General features: G+C 31.0%; 2 protein-coding genes across 7 annotated transcripts in view; one reads left to right on the top strand and one right to left on the bottom strand.

Annotated features, from left to right (window-relative positions):
* Window positions 1-22,529, bottom strand: part of LOC111030881 (proton-coupled amino acid transporter-like protein CG1139) — a 41,924-nt gene that overhangs the window by 5,126 nt on the left and 14,269 nt on the right. For 2 of the 4 annotated variants that reach the window (XM_022310588.1, XM_022310587.1), the window contains exons 3-10: window positions 18,914-19,033; window positions 17,500-17,650; window positions 16,280-16,401; window positions 15,301-15,385; window positions 14,121-14,393; window positions 13,541-13,719; window positions 12,928-13,100; window positions 9,334-10,644 (exon numbers count right to left, since the gene is read on the bottom strand). In XM_022310588.1, the coding sequence (XP_022166280.1) occupies window positions 10,403-10,644; window positions 12,928-13,100; window positions 13,541-13,719; window positions 14,121-14,393; window positions 15,301-15,385; window positions 16,280-16,401; window positions 17,500-17,650; window positions 18,914-19,033 (1,345 nt within the window). In that variant the 3' untranslated portion in view covers window positions 9,334-10,402. Of the gene's footprint in view, window positions 1-7,890; window positions 8,352-9,333; window positions 10,645-12,927; window positions 13,101-13,540; window positions 13,720-14,120; window positions 14,394-15,300; window positions 15,386-16,279; window positions 16,402-17,499; window positions 17,651-18,913; window positions 19,034-22,529 lie in introns of those variants that run through there. The other 2 variants (XM_022310590.1, XM_022310589.1) reach the window with 2 other exon arrangements.
* On the top strand, window positions 980-7,230 carry LOC111030884. Of its 3 annotated transcripts, none has more exons than XM_022310593.1 (4): window positions 980-1,354; window positions 3,444-3,695; window positions 4,327-4,412; window positions 6,896-7,230. In XM_022310593.1, exons 2-4 carry the CDS (start codon window positions 3,653-3,655, stop codon window positions 7,118-7,120), a joined length of 354 nt encoding a protein of 117 aa, XP_022166285.1. In that variant the 5' UTR covers window positions 980-1,354; window positions 3,444-3,652; the 3' UTR covers window positions 7,121-7,230. The 3 variants fall into 3 exon arrangements, with proteins under 3 accessions (XP_022166285.1, XP_022166286.1, XP_022166283.1); XM_022310594.1 differs by having other exon boundaries at window positions 3,427-3,695; window positions 6,914-7,230; XM_022310591.1 differs by having other exon boundaries at window positions 3,427-3,695.

Genomic DNA, 22,529 nt, shown 5'->3' with positions numbered 1-22,529 from the left:
AGACAAATGCGTGTTTTACTTTTTAACTTGGTTTACGACCAATGTATTATTTTTATTTAAATAACTTTATTTATTCGTTGTCTCTTCGAGCATAAAACACTATACCCTAATACCTATATTATAAACACTATACTTTTATGCTCGGTTATGCCAATTTAGTTGATCTGATTTTAACGATTAAATTTGATTAGGTACTTTAATCACACTTAAATACGATTAAACATTATTCGTGCCGTGGGCAATTATTATTTTGTCATTTTAAATTTGATGTGAGTATTATGATTAATAATAAATTAGTAAACATTAAAGATATACTTATATAGGTAATAGTCGATTTTAAAGGTCGTCAAATAAAACCAACAGCAGAGCGTGGTGATAATGTCAACTTATTTGAATTTTATAATAAAACGGTTAAATTTAAAACAATGTGAAATAAACGCAACTTCAAATCTGTTATAAAAATCCTGAAGCTGATTTTGTAAGTGATGTGTCTATAAATGTTTTTTCCTTCGACGAGTGTGCACGACGTATGTACATGAAAAAGACCAGCTGGTAAAATATATATTATATTACTCTCTACATTCGGCCGTGACCGTTTAACCATTTACGTTTTATTCACTATAATATAATAATACAAGACTCCGAACGTTGGTCTCATTGATGATCGATATATGTGTACTATTATTAATTATTATTATTATTATTATTATTATTATTTATTATATCATAATATTTATAGAAACTTTAGAAACTATAAAGATATAGATTTTAAAGACCGACCGCCCGAGGAACCGACTAGGTTGTGGTCGGTGTAAAGTGTAACTGGTGTAACTTACACAAAGTGCGATAATAATATATTACATAAATTATTAACGTAACTATTATACATTTATAGCATATCTATTATTATGATCACGATGTTAATAAGTCCAATACTTATGAACAAATAAATATGTAGATATAAAATATAGCACCTGACACAGTCCAGTCACAGAACTCCAGATCAATAAACGTCTTGAAGTTTCGTCCATATTAAACGACCATATTTGGTCCTTAGGATGGTCTGGTCGGTTTGTTTCATCGTAGTCTTACGCGCATGTGTACAACAACGCAGCGATCATAAATTGAAAACAATTTTAAATCCAAACAACTAACAAGTATACATAAATACATAATTCACACTCTGAGTTAACTCGTAACTTCCTCGTTTACATGACGTGCACATCATTTATCAAATGAATCGTAGGTATAATCAGCAACAAGCGTCCATTAAACATTTAAACATTTAATAGCTATGTGTGGAAAAATTAAAACCATTACTAGAACGGTACGCGCCTCGACAACACGTGATAAAGTAATTGATGAAATGCATAATATATAATTGTATATAGTGTACATAATATATATATATAAACATATATGTATACGAGTCTTATTACGAGTCTCAAATGATTGGGACATTTGGTTAACCGATGAAGGCGAAGACAATTCGAACGTCTCACATAATATATTGTAATGAAGTACAGATAAAAGGGACCACATAAATATTTAATGGACATCAATGGGTTTAATTATTACTATTTAGTATGTACTCTAAGGAAAATCTAGAACCGTTGTGCATATCGTTTTGAACTCAAGAAAATCTATTTTACCCTTTTACACAATATTTTCTTTAAAACATTAATTCGTTTAGTTGTATCAAATAATGCACTTGGATTTATAATAACCGTTCGTCAAAAAAAATTTAATTTGATTTTAAACTAGATATATTACTACCAATTAGGTACTTAGCTGTACAAATGTAATAAAGGTCGTCATCAAAACACTATTGGAACTTAGTCGTGTGCGTTAAAAGTAAAACTTAACATTGTAGTCAGACAGCTTAAATATTATAATATGACACATCCAAAAATGTGATTTATTTGAATCAATTGTTAAGTTTTGTCCGAGAACAACTCGTCTTCGTGTGTAATATAATTTGTATAATTGTTTAGGTATAGTATTTGTTTGTGTGTGTTATTATTATTGTGTTTTTGTGAAATTGACATTGCATCATATTATCACATCATTATCGTCAAATGAACAGAAGAAAGGAAACCGAGTGACTTTTTGATAAAAATACTGAACTTGCTACACTTTAAATTACATGGTATACTTTATTATAATTGTAATAACAAATACTAGTGTTATGATTGCAACTCTGAGAACATTGTAGGACTCATTCAAAGTATAAGTACCCACAAAATATTTGTAGAATTAATTGAACTAATAATATTAATGACTAAAGTGCAAATAAAACAATGAGTTGATTGAACTATTAAAAAGTAATTTACATACCTACATAGATTTTGTCAATGTGAAATCGCTGAAATATTAGAAACTTTTATATCGTTATCCACCTATATTTTATGTTATTATTACCTTTATGTATTAATTATTATATTTTGGTGGGGGCGGTAGCAAGGTGGCATTTTCCCCTGTCTGGTTTTAAAAGCATCCCGGTGGGCTGGTTCCCGGTTCTTGCCTTTTTACCATTATTATATTTTAACAGCTACACACATGCCTATTTTTATAATATTTTGAGAAAACATTACAGGTTTCGAGTACCAACTAAGAAAATATTGTATGAAATCTGAAATCACAATTATAAATTGGTAATTAATAATAATTAATAGTTGGACCATATTTATATTTAGAATATTTAGATGCATGCGGGAACGAGCATACGTGTGGTTGCGTGTATTTTGTAAAGGAAAAGAAACATAATATTGTAACAAATAACGATATGAAGAACAATAATAATAATATCATAATCCCATATCTAAAATCTAAAATTACACTTCTACAGAGTTTTAATTTGTATGTAGAATAATTGTTTTTATAAAATATCTGCTACCTTGTATTTGCAAATGATGTTACTTAGTTAATCCATGAGTATGAGGTATGAACAAATTTAGATAACCAGTTAAATAAAACGACCACTTAGTGATATAACTCATCACCGCCGTTCAATGTTCAAGATCGATCGTAATAGTGATAATATTAATTTATTTTCCAAGGCATGTGTTTCTATTTTTACTTATAACAAATTAAAACCTATCAATATGTATTCTTGAATACCAATGTAATTATATGAACCAAATTCATAACCAAAGCCGATACTGTATTTTTTTTAAAGAACCTTATTGAAACCGAATAAAGATTCCAAGCCCGGAATTGAATATGTACTTTTTTAAATTTAAATAGATCGATCATAATTCTTGAAGTGTATTAATTATATTACGTTAATAAAAACTGTGAATAGAATTTTTATTTTTTAAAAATGGTTTTGTTTGGGATACCTAAAAATCATAAACTCTTTTTAATCGATAATTTAACAATCTAACGCGTAATTCCAAACAATTTCATGGTGCTTACTATTTCTAGGTACTTAAATCCTTCAGTTCGCAGGGTGCAGCGATATTATGGTGTGGAAACGATACAATAAAACAATTCAATAAATTTCGACTGGCTACAAAAGCGTTGCTAATGTCGACTCGCTCATAAACTATTTATGATGGGCCAGACCACAACATCAATTGCATTGTATATTTTCCAAAGTGTGTTTTACTGCAGAGTAAATTCGAAATAAAATTTTGAAATCAAACGCAAAATGGTGGATTTTGACATCAAGTCGCAACTGGATCTACTTAACGGTAAGAATTACATAGCGCGTATATTATGGTAGAGCTTGTTGCGATTAATAATCGAAAATTAATAACTTATAATGACACTGATGACTTATACCGTTAACGTAAAGACACAAAGTCCGGCATTTGTTATTCCACAATGTTTCCCTTACGATAATTAATAATAACTTAAACGTCTCCGCGTCTCATCCCGTATTTCCGTGTATTACGATTTACGAATAATACAGTCGACTTGATTAACTCGGAATTGAAAGACCGGCCAAAATATCGTAATATAATAATATTATATAATATATAATATATTATTATATTATTATATATATTATATTATCATAATATTCTATCTAAGGATAATAATAAAAAATTCTGGGGACGGGTAAAAAGTTCGAGGTATCAACGATTTCGAATAAAAAATGTTCGAGTTCACAAAGTTCACACAAGTTCGACTGTAAAACATTGAATATCGTACGGTTTACGGTTTACGCGCCACGCGAGAGAGCTGCAGTAGCTCTGCCGAGACGAAAAAAATATGAACACGCTTTCTACGACCCTGGTACCGGAACGGTTTACTTCCAATGGGTACCAATGGATTAGGACGCTGTTTTTCACGATCGGCATTTACGTTGTTTTTTCGCAGAATACTTGGACAGAGAGATGGAAGCCGTCAAAACCGAGTATTTCGTCGTCAAACCAAATGGCAGGGGAAGCGGCGGCAATCGTCCGGTGAGTTGCAACACTGCACGTTACTAGCACCTAACTATAAGTATAAAATACATCAAAAATAATTTTGTCGCCGAGCTTTTTCCGGAACAGTATACGCCTTGTGTTGTATTACGATGGTTATAAAATTACCGCAGTCTTATTGTCGTCGACCCTCGGATGGAAATTTCGAGAGCTATATTACGATATTATAATTTATAATGTACAAAATTGTAACGTAAGAATTTTAATAGTTTAATCTAAGGTCAGTGAAACTAATGAAACTTTCAAACAATAATAATTATTGAGGTTTCGATTATTTTTATTATTTTTACTCACTAGTCATTACGGTTGAATAATATAGTAGTTAAAATATTCATAATACTTATAAGGTATAACTAGTAAATAGATTTTATATATTGTAATAAAATACAAAATTATAGAAGTGTAATTTAAAGAATATAGAATGGGAAAAAACATCAAAATATGTGGAAAAAGATTTAAATTTATTGTAAATACCTATAAAAAATTTACTGAAATAATAATAAATTGTATGTATAAAAAAATAGGAAACAAAATGCAAAATAATATTACGACCTGGAAACATTAAATTTGGAAAAGTTCTCATTCGAATGCAATGTACTGTGTATCACATAATTAATATATGAGTTCTTTTAAATGATTGGATGACAATGTTGCTTATTATAGGTACCCTTAACTTCCATTATTAAGTAATCACGAACTACGCCCATTATTTTTATAAACAAAACAAATATAGAATATTCGTCAACGCCAATTAATGATATTTCCCAAATTTGCACCTTTTTGACATATAATTTTGTATAGTTTTTTTTCTGTTTCCTTTTATTCTATATCTGAACTATTGCCTTTGTTTACTTATATGTTATAAATGTAAACGCAAACTGTATATTTCAATTCTTTTATGTGTAATAGAGCTCAGTCCGTAAAATATAATAAATAAATAAATATTTCATATTACGTATTTGTATCTATCTATATTGGTTTTATTTTTGCGTTTAGTGTTTGTATTGTTCTCGTACGATATCAATTAAAGCTTGGCGAAATCTGATGGGAAGCTCGTTAACGCGACATACTAAGAAACAATTTTAAGACTTTTTTATTTCTATTTTCATAGATGTGAATATGTAATATATTAATATAATATTGAATCAGTCTTATCGGAACTGTCAATTTTCTATACATAGAAAAAAAGAATCATTTTCGAGTAAAGTTTTTAAAATGTATGTATATTATAATACTACTATCGTTGAGTATATTGTATTGCAACTATTCGTAATATCTATTGACTTTTACGGGATCATTTAAAATCGATTAAAAACGTCCATATCATAATGCACTCAATGACATGGATTTATATATGATTTCGTTTTGTTAATGGCATTTTCGACATACCTGCACGGAGAATACGCACGACATATAGTATTCTTAGACTGTTTATAGTGTCCGTATAAGAAATACCTCCGATAAATCTTGCCACATCATACTACTTAAGTGCGTTCCGAAGTGAGTCACTATTTTAATGCATATTAGAACATCAATCGAGTACTTAATTTTTAACGACAGCGAAATAAGTAATTAACTATTTTTTTTTATCCTAACATTTGTGAGAATATTTTAGGCCGTAATAAAATAAAATTTCTAAATTCCAAATCGTACATTCGCGTGACCTAACCTGAGAGCCTGGGACAACTTATACAAATTAAACAGGTGAAAATCCTACACATTGTGTAACCGATACATTGATTTATATATTGTAAACTATTTATAAAATGAACGAAAAGATTTAAATAAGAGAAACACGAGTCACTTACAGTTCAATATTCTCGGATCTATGCAATGCATACATGCGTTAGTTAAATCTGTATTTATAATTTTAATTAAATGTTCCTATAGTAAAAATCGGAGAATAAACAATATAATAATATTATCAATTTTTACTTAAAATACCTTATAATAATATGAACAAAGCTGCATACAATACACACATAACGATAAAATAGTTACCAATAATATTTCATGAATTAATATGAATTAAACAGGTATACTATACATTTCAAAAATGTATCACCTTCAGTTAAAATCGTACTGTAGAGGAAAGGAAGTAACTGATTATATATTACATAATACTTACCGAGGCCGGGCCGCCGATATAAGAGATTAAGATAAGATAAAAATACTACACGGCCCTGATACAATACCTATTATGCTTTATGAATACCTGCATGATTCAATTTGTGTTAGTAATTGTCAATCGTTGATAAGGATTATGAAGTTACTATGTTCAAATCTTCGACACTTAGAACTTCCTTCGTATTTGTATGTAATTTGAGGAAGTCCGTATTAGGCACTTCTAAGTCCTAGTCCATTAGAAGCCTCTATCCGGGCGGAAATAGGAACAGCGATAGGGTTTGTGTCGTCTAAAAATAGAATAAAACATTTTAGAGCGTTTATCGATTGTGAAACAGGCGCACCATGTGTTTCAGACGATCGTCAATGGAAACGCGTCGACGAGCAGTGCAGATGGATCGCCCTACGGCTGTGCTTTGGATCGTCAGCTGCCGCCATCCCGACTATGCTCATGGGATGCGTACAGAAGCAACAGCGTGTCATTTCCACAGACGGCCACCAAGAAAAGGAGCAAAGCCATAGACATCATCGACCCGGAGACCGGCGAAAGAGTACAACTATGAATGGATGTCGAAAAGAAACTTACCTCTGCTTGCCCAAAGCGCGTTTGTAATCGCGCATGTCATTGACTTGTTATCACATTTTGCGTTCAATAAAGAAAATTATCATTTTATTCAACATGCTATACTATTGACGCGTCGTACACTATTATTGACGTTTTTATCGGAAGGTCCTCGTCGTCGTATTCGTATTAAAATATAAATAAATGAAAATGTCTGTAATACGGCGTGTTGCATAGGCAATTTCGCTACACCCGTACGCCGTCGTTACGATTCTGATGCAAACGTATGGGCGACGAATGGAGTTTTCCGGATTTAATTATTTGAAAAGCACAAGGCGAAAGTATGGGCTATTGAAGAGATTACAGTTTTCTAGTGCAATTAATAGAAGAGAGTGAGAAATAGAGTATACTAACTATTCATTTATAAGGTGTTTAAAACTTAGCCAGCTCCGATATTGGATTGAATACCTATCATTATTGTTGGGCGGCATGCTTTTGATTTGCATCTGTCTCCATTATAATATTATTGCACTTGTACAGTACTCAAACATAAATCAAATACATTTTAAATATTACGACTGTTTATCATTTTAAGCTGAAGCACATAACCAATAGACAATACCAATCACTTATGGTAGTCCTTTGTATATCAATGCTAGATAGTTATACCTAATAACATTGAGTACTTCATGGAAATGGATAAAGAGCAGATGTCAAGTGTCAGTAACCGTTGTTTAAATAGCAATAATATAGCATAATATTAACGTATCATTCACATTTATCAGATTTAATTTATAAAAGAAGAAAACATGAAAATCAAATTAACAAATACTTCATAGACTATTATGCATATTAGCCTATTACTAATAAAATGTAAAACTTATCATTACACTCTATCCATCCTGTCAGATGAAAGCTGGAAAACCTTTCTATTATTAAAAATTGAAAATGATTTACTTAGTACCGTTAATATATTGATGAGATAATAAAGTTAATATAATAATATTATGAATATAATATAATACATTACTTAAGCTCACAAAAATCTTGAAAAAGGAGTTTAAAATAACATATTTAAATTATGAGTACATATATTTTCCATTCTAACACAATATGTGTTTTTAAGCAATAGTTTAAGAGGTGGCAGCTTTTGCGTTTTTGCATCAAATCAAAATAATATGTTTCTGTATTTCTGGACACTATTTGTTTCAACTTCTATAAAAATTGGCACTCTAAAATCACCAAAAAGAAAAACGTATAAAAGCAAGTGGTATATCAATATTAATACTTATTTTTTATTTGATATTTGTTAATCTATGCATTTATCGGCTAACAAGATTAATGAAATTGAATTAAGTAAAATTAGAGAATTGTAATATAACTTAATGATACTTTTTAATATTTAAAACTTACAGTTTTTGTAGAATAAAAATCATTATCAGTAGATAAATATTTGTTTAAATATTATATCTTCAGAAATACTAAAATGTCTACAGCAAATATAAGCTATAAAGATCTCTCAACCATATAGGTCCAAACTACTTATAAGTATAGGAAAAATATTATAATTGAAAATGCTCATACCTCATAGAAAACTTGACAACTACACTATGTTTTATAATAGGTCAATTCAGCAATTAATTTTAATATTAAAAGTAATTACACAATATTTCCATGTATGAGCCAACATCCTCTTGAACCAAAATATTATTTTTTAGAAAAAAATGCACAACTTCAATAATATACAATAGTACAACGGATCAGATTACCAAAAATTATAATTTATTACGAACACGTGTTCAAAATATGCAAATCTCAATACTGAATCAGTTCAAATTTACCGAGTAGGATTATTGTAGTGATATTTTACAACGAAACAATAGTACTAATAATACTTAAAATGTAATATATTATATTGATTTTATGAGTAGGTATGTGTCCACACAGTCATAAATTATAATTTACTAAAATAGTAGGTAAAAACAAAAATGTTAAGACGTCAAGTGTGATTCATTATCATCTGGGTGTAAAAACTCTATTGCTAATGTTTAGTTTTCAGATAGCACTTATATGATGATAGGTATTTAAATGAACAATGAGAATTAGGAAATTTGTAAAATTTACTCGTCTGCATATCTGGTATGACCTCGATTTACCATTAAACTAGACAAACATTCAGGTGCACTTATCGCATATACAGAAAAAACATATTAATATTGTTTTTATAGTGTTTATTTACACAATGTTTTAAAAAATCTTAATGTATAGTATTTAAAAATAATCAGCTTTACTATGGACGCATATTTGCCCGAACATAACAATGTTATTGCAATATTAACAAAAATATTATTATTATTTATTACTAATAGAGTCTCAGTCACTAAATCAAACTTACAATAGAATGTGGTTCTTACAACAAAAGATTTCAGCAACTGCACATAACATTGTTTTATTTTTTTAATTATGATGTATATTATTTAGAGATTATTATTATAATATAAAACTATGCATAACACCATCTAAACAGTATTTAATATTCATTAAGTTTAACATTATTATTATAATTTATTGTCTAAAGGCACTATAAAATCGGTATTTTGTATAAAAATAAAATATTGCCACTGTTCAAAATGATAACTGCGTGCTAACAACGCATTTAATATTATTATTCTTTTACAAAAAAAAATCAAAATAATTGAGCTACTCTCGCCCTATATTTTAGTGTCAAACGACTACACACGGCGGAGGAAAACATCGGAACAATCATTGAAAAAAAAAAATTTCGTAACAATAAAAAAGATTCTTCGAGAAAAATGCGAGCGGGAAATATATAGTGGTATAATTATTGTCCCTTCCGAGTTCCGGTGAATAAAAAGAACAATATTTGATCGAATCGGTCGCGAATTCCGTTTTCGATCTGTACGTGAGAAGTAGGGTATTTCTCACTACCGAGTACTATAACTGCGTTACGACTGCCATGTCCGGAGACTTTTAAGGATACAAAATTACTTGGCGAAACGTAAACCTCGCCGAAACGACGACGACCCTGTGAACACGCGCGCGGTTTACGTTCGCGCAAAATTTAAATACTTAAAAAAAAAAAATTAAATAAACTGAGATAAACATAATAATATCATACGCTCACGTCGTCGTAATAATAATAATAATAATAATAATAGTAAAATATTACGGGCACGGTCGGTAAATATGTTTTTTCGTTACATGTAGGGAATAACTTAATAGGCTAAGATAATATTAATAATATTATATTATGGTGTTAGCGCTACAACTTCCGGGCGATGTCCTGCAGGCTGATGTACGTGCCCAGCACCAGGGCCAGGATGCCGATGATGATCAATATGATGTCCTTGATGAGTACGTAATTGAAGCGGCCGAAGTTGCGTTCGGGCCACAGGACGCAGATCTCGATGAGCGCCGGGAACCCGATGCCCAACACGGACAGGCACAGGGCGCCGAACAGCGATATGAACAGCTCCAACAACGGAATGGCGACGGCCAACAGGACTGCAGACATTGGACCAATAATGGTGTTATTAGGTGTGTTACGGTTTACGTTTGTGTTAATAATATAGTTGTTTCGATTCAAGGGCGCAGTCTTAAGGTGCCATCTGAGATAGTCAGTTTTTTTTTTCAGTGGGTAAGTGTTTATATACTTAGTTGATATTATTTGTAACTGTGAATTTTAAATTATTTTAACTACAACAGTTAGTTAAAAGTAAACGCACACTATAAAACTGAACGAGTTAAAAAACAATTATTATTATACCCACACATTAAATCATCTTTTTACGTTTTATTATAGTTATATTTTTAAGGATAAAAATGCACCCCCCCCTACTTTGCAGCCATTGTCATCCATGAATCCCTGCCTAGAGTTTAAGTACATAAAATACCTATAACCTATATACTGCGTTATAAAATTCATATGGGTGCATCGAGAAAACGAACTGAAGGAATGTAAATAATGTGAACGTTTTCATGCTGTTGAAAGTCTGATAAAAATAGAAATTCGAATACTTTACAAAACCGTGTATTGCGATTGGGCCTCAAATATGTACGTTTATCTACCACCACAATAGATACTATCTAACCTAACTTACGGTGTAAGCAATATCGTCCTTTGAGCACACTTAGAGACTTGAGTAGTATTACTTTGTGCGCTTATATATCATATTAATGATGTTCGATTTTCTTTTCATCGTCACACGAATGAGCGTTTTTTTTTTTTAAGGCAGACTTTCTCAAAATAAAAAATACAATATAGTTTTAGTAATATCAATCATAAGCTTTACGCATTTTGATCCGTATCCGAGCCATCGAATTATTGAAAAAACGATATTATGCAATACAGCTTTATCGTTCGACTCCGAATTTTATAAGGAACATTTATTGAACTGAACTTACGTAGTCGAATGTTCGATGTACTGCGTATTTAAAGCTTAAGTTGTATTATTATAATGTTTTGGAGACTGTCAAGCTAGACATTTGGAAACAAAATATATTATGTTCCACACTTATAAGCCATTCGCGTGCTGGCAATCGGTATAAATAAAATAAAATATATATATTACTGTCGACAACATTTGGCACGAGTGAAGTTATTTCAAAGCGAACGTTTGGCAATTAACAATACTGAATACATACTGAAGGTATGAGTATTTTTTTCCGTGTCTTATCATTACATTATTATACAATTCTACATCATTATTTTAAACTGTTAACATAATACGCTCAGAACACAATCACGATATACGGCACTTGCCTGCATATAAAATATATTGTTAACAATTAAAAAATACTTTTGGGTCGGACCGAAACTAGAGATAAACGTTTCTTTCAATTGTTTAGATAAACACGTTCACGTTTACTGCAATATCGTGATGGAAAAAAAATGTTTATAAGATATGTAAAACATTTATGATGATTAAACTATAAACATGACAACATATAAAAGTCTATGTTTTTCGTGGTAAGTGTGGTTCAAAATTATTTATTTATTCATTTGATTTAAGGTATTTACATTTTCTCAGTCGATTTGATTTACAGGCGATGACGGGTGAGTTTGAAATAAATCCACCATGCCAAAAATTCATTTAAAATAATACTATAAATAGAAAACTCGATCTTGAAATAAACAGAGGTAACTATAGGTCAGTAGACTGTATAACTACAAATTATCAAATATTATAGCCTATAGGTACATTATATCCCAGTGTGGTCTATGCTATATTTGAGATTGATATGGGCATATGGCATAGTATATTAATATAATATGTAATATATACGAGATAAAATCAAACAAAAAACTGAACACTTTATTTAACGAGCGAGCTAGATGTAAAGTGAATATATTATACTCAAGCAACGGAGAGAAAATTATAAAGAGCAGAAGGCTAAATGCATCGAAGTCACGAAGATCTAGAAATCTTAGGAGTCTCAATGGAGAAGATCTATAATCTGCACAAGAAACATTGTGGAATCGGTGATGCGCCTAAATTAATTAAATATCAACTAACAATAATCGTAAAATTGATTAAAAAAAAATGTTTTATATTAAACTCTGTTAATTGGGTACATCTCGGTCAGTTATTTTTGTTACACCACGAATTAAATTACGTATACTAAATTATTTCCACCGAACAACTCGACAAGTCATATACATAACTTGATGATATATCCAAATTGACTCGATGTCAAAACGAACATTTGAAAAAAATATAATATATAATAGTTAACCACGGCAACATAAGTAATTGGGACAGTCATTTCGTTTATTATTATACTTACACGTGACGAGCACAACGGCGATACGGAGCAGATATTCCATAGTCGTCTTGTCCCAGTTTTGAACCCTCTTCTTCATGTACGTATTCCAGATGATATCCACCGGCACGTAAGCTTGGAGCGCGTACGTGATGAATATGGCGAACGCGAAGATGAGTTTGACCGCTTGCGAGAGTCTATGGAAAAAACAAAATTTGAATATGACTGTGTGAAATCATCCAACGGACAGCAGTACCCAGAATTGAGGCTGCTACGACTTTAATAATATTCAAGTCCGTCAGCCTGTTCAACAACCTCATCCCCAAGAGCTAATCCGAGAAATTTTTTAAACGAAATTATCTTTTTGCACGAGAAACCCATAAAAAACCGGAACACGGTTAGCAGTACCCGTTTTTATTTCATTTTACTTATTTTACACCTTCCCCTCCCCTCCTTCCATACACCACAATATTTGGTCAACTTAAATATCACATATATTGCATGCTCCGAAAGAATAGGTAAAATACTTTCAATACTTTTGATCGAAAAATGTCGATGAACAATATTAACATCATAACATCCTACATTCAAAGAATATTAATTAAAAAATAATCTGTGAACGAGTAACAAAACTTACATGTCTTCATTCGGTAGGTTAAGCGTGACGCTACCCTGTGCATTTTCGCCGTACTTGACGTACCCAAAGAAGCCCATCCCGACGTACATAATTGTGATGATGGTCATACCGACGTTAAGTACACCGGTTGTGCCACCGAAAGAAGCCGGGGTTTTCATATTGTTCTCCAGCGCCAGTACCTATATGATGTACAATTTACGCGTCATTATATTTATTACATATGATTATTACTGGTATATCGTTATTTTCGGCGGTCGAATGTTGAGGAGGGCGAGTAAAAATATAAACAATTGAACCTTTGATATTTGTTTTATTTGCGAACTTTGCATTGCACTTGTAAAATGTGATTAAACATGCAATAATGTCTACATAAAAACAAAGTCTTAAAAGCACCTATACAAACACGATATTATATGTACAGGCTACATCTACAAATATATATGACGATCAAACGATGACATGATTGATACTCCGGAGAGAAAACATTCGAACGCCGATTATTGTACATTATAATTTAATAGTATAAGATTATAAAACTTCCAAATCTGTTATCACGGTCAATCGGAAGCCGGAAACTTACCACACCGACGGCTTCCAACGCGAACAGGGTTGTGCCCACGAACAGGGTGTATTTTCTCGGTTCACCGATCAACGGTCTCGAAGATATGGGCGGCAGGTCGGTGAATATGTACCAGAGGACAATGGCGAGTCCGGCGAAAGTGATGATGTTGGCCATCTGCGAGAAGGGTGCTAACAGCTTCAAGTTTCTGATGAGAATGATGGCCACCAACGGGATCAGCATCATCAGCATGTAGTATCGCTCGTTCATCGGTTCAATGTAAATGTCCAACACCTGCGTAGCAGAGAAAAACGATTATCTCACGGAAACTTTTAGAATTTATTATGTTAGTAATCATGAATGTACGGATAATAAACATATAATTTTTCTGTCGCTACTCGCGTTCCAGAGTCGAATCCGGACCGATAATGACGTCGTCGTAATTTCACTATATAGGGGTGCCACTGATTGGTCATAACGTCATGATACACAAGCGCAGCAATAATAGCACACGATTAATTCATATCCGATTTCGTCTATATCAGAGAAACATTGTCGAGCAATAAGTTTGTTGTGTGGGGATGAAAATGTTTAGCTCATCCGGGTGGTGGCACACTTTTTTTCATTACGATTAAATATTTACTATTTATTAACTAATGATAATGTTTGTAACTTGTAACTCGCAACTGCATAATCACTTGAATGTAAAACCATTACGGAATAAGATTACAAAATATAAGTTAATGTAACATTAATTTATATTAAGGCATGGTGATCAGTGATCACTGATCAATATACGTTAATCGAATACAATTTGGTTATTTCTATAATCAAGATGCAGTGAACCACGAACTGTATAATTATTATTGTAATAATGTGATTGACAAAATATGACGAATCTTAACACGTGAACACAGTCTACGGTTATGCCAGGTTATTATTGGTGATAAAATGCACTTTTATTGTTTAGAATTGATTAATTAAAACAAAAACAGCCAACCCCCGCCCATGCTCAAAAAAAAAATTAAATTAAAATACATAGGTACACATACATCGACTTTGGAATCATAATTTTATGGTGAGATAGCTTAAATCTCGTGTAGCACCTTAGCTTAAAATGTCCAAATACGTCCCTTTGATTGACGTCACAAACTTTGCGCAAACGATAAATCTATATATTATGTATATGACAATCACTAACCTGTTTGATGCTGGTTCCGATGAACATGATGTACACGCAACATATTCCCAGTTGGTAGACGATCAAGAACCCATCAACGATAAGCCTGCACACAAACAAACAGTAATCCGTTATAATAAATTGCAAACGATGGTGCTGATACTACAAATACACAACTAAATAGTTATGTACCTGCATAATTAATGGGGTGATTTACAGTGTTTATTTTTAAACTTTTTAAAAGCCATAACGCGGCGGTCTATTTTGTTACGATAAAGGTCGCTTAGTGGTCTCTAAACGGCCCGCCAAGGTCGTAATAATGATGATTAAAACACGTAGGTAGGAAGTATGTCGTTACTGCGTTGCAATACATATATAGGCGGAAACTGAGAAATTAAAATTTTTTTTTTAAAAAATGATATGCATATTATGATGACCTAATAGTCTAACCAGTATACAATGTCACTCCACTCATTTATATTTCAGTTTCTTAATTTGTTTACGATAATTTTCAGATAAAAGCGCATATTTTTAAATATATTTTTTGTACGAAAATGTTCAATAGAAATGCATAGAATTGACTGAGTTTTATTATCTTTAACTGTGAGCACTTTAACGTTAGGAAATACTATAATTTAGTTTATATTATGTAATCATTTACACGTACCTACTATGTGGAATGTGCGTTCATAAAATATGATAGGTAATTTAATTTCAGAAAATTAAATAAAAACTGAAAAATAGTTGTCAACAGACAACCGTTTGAATATTGAATAATTTTTCAAGTTGGTACCATTTAATATTTTTTTTTTTATAGCATTTGCCACCCAAAAGTAAACTTAGTAATATTTTATGTGGCGAAGAGAATATAAGTAATATTTAATTATATTATTAAAATGTCATTTAATTTTAATCATTGTATAGTTTTTTAAGAATGAGCAGATATATGTAAGGCATCATATAGGTAAAATGGTATAAGAGTTGAAATAAAATCACCAACGCAGAAAGAGGAACTCCGAATTTCAAAAAGGCCGGACCGTCTTGTAAGGCGTATTTCATGGAATCCGGGTAACTTAGAATGGGTACTCTGAGTCTTTTGCATAACAGGTACTGAGATCTGACCTGGAAGTGAAAAAAATAGATTATTAAAAACTTAGTAAACGTCTGTAAACTGTGTAGTAGGTAAGTATAATGTATAATATTATATAATGTTAATTCAAATTATGTAAATTATTATATTAAAATGATTCTATTACTTAATAACAATTCAACATATCATTACAAACACATTATTTTTCTCAAATGTCAAAAAATAAATAAAAAAGAATATAGAATATAAGAAAAAATATAAATAAATAATATATAAAAAGAATATATACCTAATGTTATTTTGTTAAATTTCTTGTTTTGAAGTACTTGTTTAATAAAAGCAAAAAATAGTTCCTAAATACGGTACTCGGCATATTAAATAATATATTGTTAAATAGTGTCCAAGATCAATCATTTAAAAGTGTCCTTAAAAATGAAAAAAAGCTTCTCTAAAAAATGTACTGTAATCATCCCTCCCCAACCGTTCCGTTTGACCGCATCATGTCGCGGTCCGGTGGTACGGGAAATGCTGAAATGGACAGGAACTGGTTAAACGCACTATAGTGTGACTTCTACAGTACTTGATAACTAAATTAATTGTTTTTTAATGCTTTTTTTTTGGCAGGACCGGGTGAAACACAAAAGCCTAATAATTACAGCATTTTAAATTGTAGACGTCACACTATAGTGAGCTCAACCAGTTCCTGACGATTCTTCAAATCCTTCCGTTGACCGACAGCAGCACGACATGGTCGAGAGTGGGACACACCCGTTTTACTAGGATCTGACAAAACGCATCATGCATAGTATCAAGCAGTGGTGGATATAGAAAGCACCCACCATACCGCATATCGGACTTTTTTTTAATTATAATTTACTTAGCTATCACGTAGAACTAAACGTATTAGATCATGATTTATTATACACTACTACCAAAAAATAGGTTAAATTTATTTTTACCCCAAAGTTGTTCTCGAGAAGTACCTAGAGAGCTGTATATACGTAGCACCCATCAAACAAAATATCCTAAATCAGTCACCAATGCCAAGTGTGCGTTTGGTGATAGTCAATTCCCTTTCTTTTCACTCCTTTGAAAAAATCGTCTACAGTTCCGGTCCGGATGTTACTTACCAAGACGTGCAAGCAATACGTGCACAGGAAACCGATAAGTATGGTGCCCACGGTTCCGATGAGCAGTCCGGAGTTGTAGAAGGCATTGGGCATGGCCAGAATCCCGGTTCCCAAACTGCCTTTGAGCAAGTGGATGAGAGTCTCGGAATTCCTACAAGCGACGACAGATAAAACAAACATAATTAATATTATATCATATTATTATTATGACATCAATAGTCACATCGACCGGTACGGTCATGGTACATAGCAACGGGTGTGCATGTGTCTTATAATTTACAACAGTGATGTTATTACCCTGCTGTCACTCGTCATACGTCGTAAGTGTAAAATATTTACAGTCGTCACCAATTAAAGCATAATATTTATTGATTAATAATAAATTATGGAAGTATAATCGACGATATTAAACGTGGTATGTGGTTAACTACGTATCGAAATAAGCGGTTGCGGGCGTTGCGACAACAATATAATGATTATTGGTATGTTATTATTTTCTACATAATGACCGTACGACGGTCGTCGGTTGAAACGAGCGCGTTTGAAGGGTCGTCGATTTGAATTTAGCTGCGGCTTGCGAGTTCTCAATTAATAATATAATTCATATCATACGCGATACGTTTTTTAAGTATATATCACTGTTGTCTATTATTATTATCATACACAGTGATGATAGATCGAACGCGTGCACAGTCGAGTTTTGTATATAATAAACACAACAAGAGTTCGTCTGCGATGTGCACGCCGTCGATCGATGACAATAATAATAATTTTTTCACATAAAATATAACATATTTTTGTTCAAATAACGAACATGAATGTGTTTTTCAGAGCATATTTTGAAGTGTACAAGTGCATATTTATATATGTTTTAAGATTTTTAAAAATACACAACAAATGAGTAAAAAGTTAATAAACAACAGATTTCAAAATAGGTATACTATAATTATTATCGAAACCCCTCGACACATAATATATAACGATGGGTCTAATACTAGGTTAGGTTTTTGTTGAAGTATACACAACTCCCCGGTACTATTTAATTCGTTATAATTATTTAAATAAATAATAATACATAATGTCGATGTTTCGTTTATAGCGAGACAGTGTTAATACGGTTGCCTAATGGTTTATACCTAATACCTTGACCGCCATGTGCATAATATTTATGTTGTATTGTATTACAAACAGACATGGTGATAACATGTGATACAAGTGATCGCGACCCTTATATAATTATTATATTTCTCAAAACAAAAATCGAAAAATTTACGGCAACGCGATTCGATAAGTACTTAATTCGATTTGTATCTATTGTCCGTAATCAACATTATAGGTTTTTTCATCACTTCATTGGTTCGTGATAATTTATGATATTTTTATGTAAGTCAACTCGTAAATCGATGGTACTCACGTGGTGGGATGTTCAAGTATCCTGTGCGCGTGAGGATCGTATGGCGGGGATCCATTAGCGTTGAGAGAAGCATTTTCCTGCTGCACGTTCACCGCGTATGATTTTGATTTTTGATCCTTGCTGAAAATACAAAAAAAAATACAAATTAATTTTAATTAATGTATATTACTTAAGGACTGCCGTGACTATAGTCTATTCCACGAGAGAATAATCAGTCCGCCGGGCGCCGACCAATTCTCGGCAGTGCTGCGCATCTCCCACCAACTTCCCGGTGATGGTTTGATCACGTGGTTCTCTACGCGCCAATCGAATCATTCGTGATGCGCGAAAAGTGATTATTCTCTCGTGGAATGGACTATAGTGCATATATAGGCGAAATAATGTGGACTTATCTTCCCCAGTATTTTAACTATTAATTTTAGTTTCTACAAATTCAATTTCGGGACCATTAATAATTAATAAAAGTACATAATTTCATATTGCTTATAAATACCAATAGTTAATAATAAATTACGATGTTTTACAACTGATTCTAATGTAAGCTAACTTTACTAACTAGAAACAGATATTGTTCATTTTATCAACACAAATTTAATTGTTGATAGTTTTCCTTTTACATGAACTAACTTGTTTAATAATATAAAAACGAAAAAAAATAGTTATAATCTGAACCCTATAATGTCTAAAAGATTTTTTTTTAAGATTTAGTTATAATTATTATTATAAAATAAGTATTGTAACTAAGACAGTAACACGCTTTAAAAGTGAACGTTGTATCGGTTTATTTTTGTGTAATACCATTAATACCATCGATAGTAGTATCTATGCACGATGGTAATACGTAGAGTACGTCATAATCATATCAAAAAAATTACCCGAAAACAACACAGATAATAATATGTACGTGTGGGTAATTTAAATTCGTCTACAGTGCATAAACAGCGATAAATTAATAAAATATCGAATACAAATATTGCAATGCAATACCACCAATACACGTTTATTCATGGTATATGGAATATAAAATTATGCGACTACTACCGGAGAACACGTTTCAATAAAAACGAGTTTAAACTTATTTCGAATAAGTACTTGCTATGCAATTATTTTAACGCGATGCACTTTGAAAGAAATGCACTTCTAAGAACGGAGTCGAATAGAGATTCGATTTTACATAGAGCAAAAAACGTTTTAGAAATGTTGCGTTGTGTCATGTTCATAGAAATGGCTACCAGGGCCCCATGGACTATCGACACCGTCGACCGCGTTTTCAAGCATAAAATCGTAGAGATGTGTTGTCGTTATTTCATAGAACAGAACTAGTACATAATATTATAAATTATTGTAAGTCTTCAGAATATCTTTATTTCCAACCGTAAAAGATTTGAATGCACTATAAAACGAATTTACCAAAATAATTGTGTAGCGTAATAATAATACTATAAACAACAGTTATTAGTTATTTAGTTTCTAGATAATAACTCGGCGCATCAACCAACTTTTTCGGTGGCAAACAATAAATAAAAAATAAATATTTAATGATGAAAAAAAATAATTTTTAAAGGGAATTTAAACTTCACATTTACCGAAATGACCGACTTCAAAATCGGAATAAAATGTTTTGGAACAAATTCAATCATATGAAAAATACAATTTCGATAAAATACAAATTGTTACTTAGTTAATTTATAATAAATAATAGTGCAATATAAATATATAGAACACATTATATAATATGTTAAATTACTTATCTACTATTTGGTAATAAAAAGGCGCTGCTTTGAAGTATGTATGTTTAATGTTATACTGATTAATACTATTACTGTAAGTTTTAGTAAAATAATCCGAATTCGAATAAAATAAAACTAGAACAGCGTGGTTATAAGATACAAATTTAAGTTACATAAAATGACGACTTCCTTTTTTTTTTGGTCAGTGTAAATAATTTCTGGACAATTCATCACTCGAGCTTTATGGTTACTTTTGCCCAGTATATTTAATTACATTCATTAATTCGTAGGGCAAAATTTACAATTATTTCCATCGAAGTTAAAAACTTCTTTTGGTCTTTTTCTACTTATAGTATTTTTATTAACCTATTTCTGGGTTACAAAAAAAAACTCTGGTAAATGATTATAATACTAATTTTTCAATTAATATAGAATAATAATAATAATTATATAATAAATTAACAACAAATAATATTATAATTAATTTTTTAACAGATAAATACATTTTCGTTGTTGTACGGTGTTTTTCCTAGATTTTACTACAATATAATTGGCATTGTATTATAGTAAGTATCTGCTATTAAGTTGAATATTCTCAAAGACTAAAATTGTACAATTTATTTACAAAATTTAACGTAAACAGAAATATAATATAACTTTAATATTTCTAATAATAGCCTAAAATACCTTAATAACCTAACCTAACCTATATTTCTCATAATAACAATAAATTCGTAATAGTATTTCACTTTCGAGCGAATACTTACCAGTTACCAGGATTCCATGGTCATAAGACTCACAACAGTTGCTCTGCGTTATAGAATTATACTATTAAACACAGACGACATTCTTTCTGTGATGTTTTATTGAATTTATTAATGTCTGAGTTTTGGACAACCGTGTGTAGTTGGATAACTACACACATCCTGAATATAACATATTATGTATAATACGCATTATGGTCAATAAACGAGAATTCCTTAGCTGCCATACGTAACTGACTAAAGATATTATACGTATTTAAAACAGAAGAATATTGTTTAACGGGAAAAACAATCGGATAGGTTTTGGTTAAGACGAGTTTAATGTTTAGAGTAATATATTAACTGTCAAATATTTTGAAACAATCTCATAATAAGTTAAAATAATTAACTATGTATAGTATACTAAAGATAAGGCAGAGGACCACATTTCATAATTTTTTTTTTTTATGTCGCAGGCCTAATTTGTAATGAAAACATAAAATTAATAAAAAATACATACTATGCTTAAAATGTGTTCAATAAAAACTGTTAACTTCTAATAAAAACAAAAACGGCCGAGGGGATAAATAAGACCTCTGCATTAGATGACCAATATATTTATATAGGTACGTCATTTTGGCGTTTCAAGTTATATGTAGTGATAATAATAATTAATATTGTCATCATAACAGACTGCATTATTTTAAGCGTGGTAAAAAATAAAAATAAGTATCATCTAAGCACATGACGTTTCTAAGCTAATATTTAAATTCGAAATATAATATATTCATTGTTTAATATATATTTAACGATTATCGTATAAAATTCGAATATTAAAAATAAAATAAGACTACCTATAGAAACATTAAATTAAATTTTTTAATGAAATAGTTTTAAATACCTAATATAGTATACAGACCTTGTACAGTTTGTCGATATTGCAGATAAACTTTATTAGAGTACGTTTATTAACAATAATATCAACAAGAATATTAAGAACATACATCTATTACAATTTAATATTTATAGAATTGCTTATTGCCTAATTGTAAAGACAAAACATAAATAATAATTATTTAGTTATTGTAATAAAGATTTTAAGCTTAGGTACCCAAGTGTTATCAAAAAAAAGTCTACATTTAA

Source organism: Myzus persicae, unplaced genomic scaffold, assembly GCF_001856785.1.
Source record: "Myzus persicae strain clone G006 unplaced genomic scaffold, MPER_G0061.0, whole genome shotgun sequence".
NCBI classification, from domain to species: domain Eukaryota; kingdom Metazoa; phylum Arthropoda; class Insecta; order Hemiptera; family Aphididae; genus Myzus; species Myzus persicae.
The sequence above is the reverse complement of the archived record's forward strand: the minus strand, read 5'-3'. Positions and strand labels throughout refer to the sequence as shown.

Bases quoted from the DNA above. Each gene is read 5' to 3' on its own strand.
- LOC111030884 (XM_022310593.1), top strand. From the start codon at position 3,653: ATGGTGGATTTTGACATCAAGTCGCAACTGGATCTACTTAACG. The intron at 3,696-4,326 runs GTAAGAATTACA...GTTTTTTCGCAG, and splicing joins GCAACTGGATCTACTTAACG to AATACTTGGACAGAGAGATG. The intron at 4,413-6,895 runs GTGAGTTGCAAC...ATTGTGAAACAG, and splicing joins GAAGCGGCGGCAATCGTCCG to GCGCACCATGTGTTTCAGAC.